The sequence below is a fragment of the Vipera ursinii genome, assembly GCF_947247035.1.
Source record: "Vipera ursinii genome assembly, chromosome: 11".
In the NCBI taxonomy this organism is placed as follows: Eukaryota; Metazoa; Chordata; class Lepidosauria; order Squamata; family Viperidae; genus Vipera; species Vipera ursinii.
The window spans coordinates 15,094,004-15,101,870 of record NC_139524.1 but is presented as its reverse complement, the minus strand read 5'-3'; the positions used below and the strand labels follow the sequence as shown (position 1 = coordinate 15,101,870).

Below are 7,867 nucleotides of genomic sequence, written 5' to 3'. Positions count from 1 at the left end.
CTAGCTACACACCTGATTTTCCCCGGGGTCCCCATCCAAGCACTAACCAAGCCTGAGCCTGCTTAGCATTGAGAACAACCAAAGTTGGCTGGGTAGCATAACCGTTTAACCACAGGGATCTCCAAACTTGGCAACTTTTAAGACTTGTGGACTTCAACTCCCAGAATTGCCAAGGTTGAGGACCCCTGATCTAGCATATGTGTCTCTGGATCTTTGTTATATATTAATAATATATGTTTATATATTAGAAATAATATAATAATATGTTATACATTAGAAACACATACAGAGAAGGCCTTGTAACTTAACATCTCTGAATCAGGAAACCCAGCCGTGTTTGGTTTCCAGGTTAAGGTACCAGGCAAGAAAGTGGGAGACTGTGAGTTCTAGTTTCACCTTATCCATGAAAGCCAACTGGGTGACTTTGGGCCCCTCACCAGGAGATGGTGAGTTCTAGTCCCGCCTTAGCCATGAAAGCCAGCTGGCTAACTTTGGTCAGTCATTCTCTGTTGCTCCAAGCCACCTTGGGGTTGAGTTTTTGTTGCTATTGAAGATAGGAAGAAGATGATGTTTTGGATACGTTCACTGCCTTGAGCTGATGGCAAAAATAATTAGGGCAGAATACAAATTAACAAGCAAAATAAATAAATCTATCACCATTTGGTTTCTGGTCTTCCTAGCTAGCCTCAATGCCTCTTGTCCAATAGGTTTTGAAAACTAGAAATCCCACCTTATTGACTCCATGCAAATTTGGCCCACAAAGAAGGCCTCCTTTGCAATCTTCATGAATATTTACCTTCCCTTATCTAAAGATAGTGATTCCTGTTTGGGGGAAAAGGTCACAAGACACACATACCACCAGCCACCACCATCCGTCACTGGAGCTGACAGCCACTTGGCCTAGTCTTATGAAAATGATCAGGTCCGGAGTGTATTTTTTTGGGCATCTGGTAACCTGTGCCGTACTTTCTCCACAGTTTTTTTGACACTTCCCCAAATTATCCCACCCTTTTCCTGAGCACCAGGAGAGCAAAACCTTTCTCAGATAACCCTATCCCCACCCTAGAAGCCCACACAAAACAGAAAAGTACACTCAGGGTAAATCTCTCAGGATGGGAAAAGTTTAACCGTGCTATCTCTAAATCTACGGCTATGGATCTTGCTATTTACAAATGCACCTTTTTCTCTCCAACACACTAAGGTATATATTTACGTACGGTCACTCATGCACTCGTCACCTCCCGTATAGATTACTGCAACACTCTCTATATGGGGCTGCCCTTGAAGACCATCCGGAGGCTTCAGCTGGTGCAGAATGAGGCCGTGCGGGTTGTGATGGGAACATCCCGATACTCCCATATTACACCCCTCCTGCATTGGTTGCCGGTTGCCCTTCGGGTGAGGTTCAAGGTGATGGTTCTTACCTATAAAGCCCTACATGGCTTAGGCCTGGGATATTTGCAGGACCGTCTGCTGCCAGGAACGACTTCCCATCGCCCAGTGCGCTCACACAGAGAGGGTCTCCTCAGGGTGCCGTCAGCCAGACAATGTCGGTTGGCGACCCCCAGGGGGAGGGCCTTCTCTGTCGGTGCGCCTGCCCTTTGGAATCAGCTCCCCGAGAACTTCGGACGGCCCCAGATCTCCGGTCCTTTCGTCGCGACCTAAAGACATACCTTTTCCAACTGGCCGACCTGGACTGACGACGGGGTTTTTAATTTTGTTTTAATTTTTATTGGTTTTTAGTGGGGCTTTGTACAATTTAAATCCCTTTTAATATTTGTATTTATTGTTTTATTGTTGTTTTATTGTTGTTAGCCGCCCTGAGTCCTTCGGGAGATAGGGCGGCATATAAGTCCATAATTAAATTAAATTAAATTAAATTTATAAGTATGTAGAGGCAGAGAGAAACTGCAGCACACCCCATTTGCACAACCCCACCTCTTCCCCCCCCCAAAAAAATACACATCCAGGTACAATGTCCTTCTTGCACACAACATATTACCCTCCCCTGATCTGCAAGACCAATTCTCTGACATACACGGTACTTTTTATTTTTTAACAGCTTATTTGAATCGTCCACCTGGCTGGGCACCCATTTGAAGACAGGCGCTCCAGCCCACCCAAGGGAGAGGAGGCGGGCACCTTCCACCTCCGTAGGCAGGCAACCTTTTTTTTTTTCCCCCACGCACGCCTGCGCAGATGCCAAGGGAGGATGCGCTGGCCAGACGGTGCGCTCCGTGTGTCCCGGGAAGGGGAGGGGAGAGGAGGCGAAGAACGCCGGTCCAGCATCTCCGGAGCGTTTCCCTCCCCCAGCGCCATTCCCGCCTCCCCCTCCCTCCCCCCCCAATTCCCCAACTCGGGTATGGTGCTGATGCTGAAGATGCTGGTGCCAAACGCTGCCCGCCTCTGGATCGCAGCCTTGCAGGGGAAGCCGGGCGCGGCGAGTAGCAAAGGAGTCCCCCCCCCACACACCTTCCTCAAAGCGACTAGTCGCTTAATCATCAGCCTCAGCCGCCCCCTCCCCCCTCCTCCTCTTCCTCCTCTTCCTCCTCCTCCTGGCGTCCTCGGGACCGCGGGCCTCCCCCGCGCCCTCCCTTACCGTGAACGGGGTGTCGTCGACGCTGCCCACCGAGTAGCAATTGTCGCCCGGGTTGACGGCTCCGGTGAGCACCTGGTGCAAATGCATCACGCCCGGCCTCGCTCGCTCGCTGCCAGCCAGCCAGCCAGCCAGGCAAGCAGGAGCCGGGCAAGGCGCCCTCTGGCTTGCTCCGCTCCTTCTGCGCGCAGAGGAGGAGGAGGAGGAGGAGGAGGAGGAGGAGGAGGAGGAGGAGGAGGAGGAGGAAGGGCTGCGACCCGGCAAGGCCCGCCTGCCTTCGGATCTCGCCCTCTTTTTCTCTCCCTCCCTCGCTCCAGGAAGCCAGCGGCGGCCGAGCAGGGAAGCCTCTTTGCAGAGACCGCGGCCCGGCGCGCGCGCTCCTGGAAACAGCCGCGGCGGCAGAGGAGGAGGAGGAGGAGGAGGAGGAGGAAGAGACGGAGCGCGCGCGGCGCGCGAGGGAAGCCCGGGAGGAAGGCGAGGGCGTTAGCGCGCTCCCGCCCTCCTGCCAGCCCTCCCCGGGGAAAAAACCTCTCGGGCGCGCGCGGGAGAGATCAAAGCGGGTAGAGGGGCGCGCGCGCCCGCGGAGCCGGAAGGTTGGGCGGAAAAGAATGAAAGGAATTAAAGGGAAAGGAGGACAAGCTCCACTAAGCCTCTTCTCTTCTCTTCTCTTCTCTTCTCTTCTCTTCTCTTCTCTTCTCTTCTCTTCTCTTCTCTTCTCCTCTCCTCTCCTCTCCCCTCCTCTCCCCTCCCCTCCCCTCCCCTCCCCTCCCCTCCCCTCTCCTCTCCTCTCCTCTCCTCTCCTCTCCTCTCTTCTCCTCTCCTCTCCTCTCCTCTCTCTCCTCTCCTCTCCTCTCCTCTCCTCTCCTCTCCTCTCCTCTCCTCTCCTCTCCTCTCCTCTCCTCTCTTCTCTTCTCTTCTCTTCTCTTCTCTTCTCTTCTCTTCTCTTCTCCTCTCCTCTCCTCTCCTCTCCTCTCCTCTCCCCTCCCCTCTCCTCTCCTCTCCTCTCCTCTCCCCTCCCCTCCCCTCCCCTCCCCTCCCCTCCTCTCCTCTTCCATTCCCTCTCTCTGTATTTCTCTATTTCTATCATCTGTCTGTCTGTTTATCTATTCGTCTGCCTGTCTAATCTCCGTATCTTTGTGCATCTCTATTTTTATCACTTCCTGTTTCTCTCTTTCTTTAGCTCTCTAGATTTTAGATTTTATTAGATTTATATACCGCCCTTTCCCGAAGGACTCAGGGCGGTTTACAGGGCATTTTAAAATCATACCAATACAAAATACAAAGTTAAAAGACAAATAAAAGGTTAAATTATCCCTGAAAATAAAACCCAGTTAAAATTCTCAGCCTGGGTCAGAGAGCTCAAAGAGCCAAGTCTTCAGGTCCCGGCGGAATGAGCGTAGGTCATATCCATTCATGTATATGTTTATATTTATAATATTTATATTTATATTTATATTTATATTTATATTTATATTTATATTTATATTTATATTTATATTTATATTTATATTTATATTTATATTTATATTTATATTTATATTATTTATATTTATATGGCTTCATTTTGCAAAGGCTTCCTGCTGCTTCTGTTCTTGCACCTCTAAGCAGTGCTTTTTTTGTAAAAGAAAAAGGTGCCGGAACTCACACATGTCATACAACCCGCCTTGCCTACCCTACAAGGTTCCATCCAAAAGAGGTGCCGGAACTCCGTTCTGAGCGTTCTATGAGAAAAAAAGCCCTGCCTCTAAGTGACAAACAAACCAAAAAAGGGAATTGGACAACACGACAGCCGTTTTGAAAAAAGAGAGAAAGAAATGGTGAGCCATGTTAATCAGGATAAAGCCTAATTATATACTAATCATCTCCAAGTGATTTAATGCTGCTTATTAATAACAAAAGCAAACCCAAGCTCTGCTTGCAAGGGCTGGAGCTTTGGAGCTTTGCTTTTCTTGCTTCTGAGTAAACCCTAGGGCAGCGTTTCTCAACCTTGGTAGCCTTAAGATAGGTGGACTTCAACTCCCAGAATGCCCCAGGCAGCCTTGGGGGGGGGGAAGTCCACCCCTCTTAAAGCTACCAAGGATGCTGGCTGGGGAATTCTGGGAGTTGACGTCTGCCTATCTTAAAAGCTGCCAAGGCTGGAAAACGGTGCCCTAAAATAGGAGGTGGAAGGAGTCTTATGTTTACCACCTTGAGTTATTTATAAAAGTAATAACGGCAGGATAAAAATAAATATATATATTTAAAAACTTCACGATGTCATTTTGCAAACGATCTGACTTAGTGCATGTATCAGCTGGGCTACCACAATATTATTTGTGCGATGATGTAACATCACGCAGGTTGTCTTTCTGATGTCATTGTGGCTTGTGACAGGCACTTGGGCATCCTAGTCTGGTTTGCTTTTTGTGTGGTTTATTTAACGAGCAACAATTAGCTGCGGTCACAGGACGCACTAAGCAAGGGAAGGCAACTTGCAGTTTCCACTTCCCTTTTCTCAGCTGTTCTCAGCTTGGCTGATGAAAATGAAGGGGACCATTTCCTTCCTTCTTTTGAGGTAGAAACCCATGAAAATTGTCATTCAAATCCTAAGTACCACATGGGTCAAGGGAAATCAACAATGTAAGGATTTTTTTCCAGTCTTGCCCCCAATAATCTGAGTCCTCCTTTTACCAACCTTGGAAGGATAGAAGGCTGAGTCAACTTTGAGCCCTGTCAGGATCAAACTCCAGGCTGTGAGCAGAATATTCCTGCAATACTGCAACGGCATTCCATTCCCCACCAATCCAGTCAGAGCTGAAGAAGCTTCTTGGCTGAGAAGCGAAACATCTTCAAAGAAAAGCAAAGTCCAGCTGCCTTGTGAAAAAGCATCTTTGGGACATTGGGGTGGGTGGGAAAAAAAAGATTTATGACTAGTTCTTGAGCTTGCAACCCTCACAGTGTTCTCATGATCGCAGAATTAAAATTCGGGTGTCAACGCTGCTAACATTGGATGTTTTTGCATTGATAACAGATGGAGATGCAGCCATTTTCTTCTTGCTTTTAGAGTTAGATATGCTGGGAGGAGGGGGGAAATGTGCATGAGAGTCTAGTTAGACATAATAACACTGGAGCTAGTGTGAGAACCAAGGTTATTGAAATAAGAGATGATAAGAATTGGAGAGCTGGAGGGAAAGCCTGCTTTCAAACTAATTGGGGAATGTGATTTATGACTGTTAACTGGAGGAGGGAACTGTGCTTTGATACTATGTGCTCAGGGGAGGGGAATTCAGATTTTGGCTTCAACCGTGTACGTGCTGATGCCATGGTACTCGAATAAAGATTCTTTAAGGTAAACAATGCCTCAAAGTTCTTTGAAGAACTTCATCTGTCGGAACCATGACACCAGGCACTTGGCAACCAGCATGTATTTAAAATGGTTGCAGCATCCTGGGGTCACATGATCACCTTTTATGACATTCCAGGCCGGGTCAATGAAGGAAACTGGATTCCCTTAAAACACGGGTGTCAAACCCGCTGCGTCACATGACATGTCGCTATGTATCACAACTTTTTTTGTATTGCTGGAGCTGGGGTGGGCGCAGCCTCTGTATGATGCAACTGGCCCATGGGCCAGCAGTTTGACACCCCTGCCTTAAAAGATCATGGTAATAAAAGGCAATAAAATCAGGTGCAACTCAAAAACCACCTCACGTAGCCATGGATGTCTCTGCCCCTGTCTCTGCCAAGGATTAGCTGTAACTGACCCAAGAGTTAAGATATTGTAGATTGCAAAGTTAAGAAATAAGGTGTCCACATATCATGTGTTGATATGGTGAACAGAAACCATTTGATTGCACCTGGCTTGCTGGGAAATTGGTGAGTAATATCGTCAAGAGATTTACAGTATGCTGCCTTCCGTATTTGTGCTTGTTGTAAGAAGTGTGTATCATCTGCAGAGAATCTGGCTGGATCAAACAAATGTATAAGACTCAATCTTCTATTGAGTCAGAATCTGAATATATCTACCGATTAAGCCTACAATGATTGCCAGTGGATATACAGGGTTTCAAGATGGAGATTTCCCCCCCCCCCTAGATTGTTTCATGCTAGGCAGATGTAGAACCAATTTGTTTACCAGTGGATCACATTTATCTGTAGTTGCATTAAGGAACCTGTTTCCCCTTTAACGCTCTTGAAGAAACACTCACCAAGACAGGGGTGTATTCGGGATGTGCGTTGTTTTGCCATCTGTTGTATAAATATTTAAAGAAGCCCCAAAGCTGGCTTTGTTTACAAAGGACTTAAAAATAAGATGTAGCCTTAACATCGGAGGCCTGTTGTCTTTGCAGCATCAACAGTAGAGAAAGAACGAAACAATCAAGATAAAAAAAATTGCTTCACTCACAGAATTTTTCCAGGCCCTTACAATGCAACATAGATTAACAAGTTTTCTATTGTTTGCTTGCAGGCAGATTGTTATTTTAGTCTATTTTGCTGACATTGATCCTCCAATTTCCAGATTTTGTTCCCACCATTTGGTAAAAATGGACCCAGATTTTGGGGGCAATAAGCTGACTTTGTAATAATGCCGCTTAGAGGTGGGCGAAAGCCCTAATAAGCAGGCATATACATAGAATAAAGGCTATTGCTAAGCACATTTGATTTGTGCTTAGATTGTAAGCTGCCCTGAGTCTTTGGAGAAGGGCGGGATATAAATGGGATTAAAATAAAATAAAATAAATAAATAAATAAAAAGAAGATTCCCCGCTAAAGGGATTTGCTTATTCTCAGATTGCTTGAGAATTCCTTCTCAATTCCTCTTGGCAGTGTTCCTGAAATCACATGCTGGAGATCCTGGGATCCTGCAACTCTTTCTTGTTGCTCCAGTTTGTTATTTTGAAGTTTCCCCTCCCCAATTTCCCAACCTGAAAAAGCCTCCAAGAGAAAGTGAAAACCAACCCCCCCAAAAAGCTAATGCAGTCTTAGGCTACATTAACAGAGGGATAGAATCAAGATGCATAAAGTGTCAGTATCACTTTTATAATGCCTTGGTAAGACCACATGTTGAATTTTTGGTCACCATGATGTAAAAAAGATGTTGAGACCCTAGAAGGAGTGCAGAGAAGAGCAACAAAGATGATCAGGGGCCTGGAGGTGAAAGCATACAAAGAACATTTTTCAGGAATTGTGTATGTCTCATCTAATGAAAAGAAGGACTGGGGTGACATGATAGCGTGTTCCAATATTTGAGGGGCTCCTACAAAGATGTAGGGGTCAATTTATTTTCCAAAG

At 46.6% G+C, this 7,867-nt stretch overlaps 1 protein-coding gene across 3 annotated transcripts in view; it reads right to left on the bottom strand.

The window, feature by feature from the left end:
- The window catches only part of DMXL2 (Dmx like 2), a 66,000-nt gene extending 63,254 nt beyond the window's left edge, over positions 1-2,746 (bottom strand). For all 3 annotated transcript variants that reach the window (XM_083371003.1, XM_083371004.1, XM_083371005.1), the window contains exon 1: positions 2,600-2,746. In XM_083371003.1, the coding sequence (XP_083227129.1) occupies positions 2,600-2,686 (87 nt within the window). In that variant the 5' untranslated portion in view covers positions 2,687-2,746. The remainder of the gene's footprint in view (positions 1-2,599) is intronic.
- Positions 2,747-7,867: the final 5,121 nt, after the last annotated feature.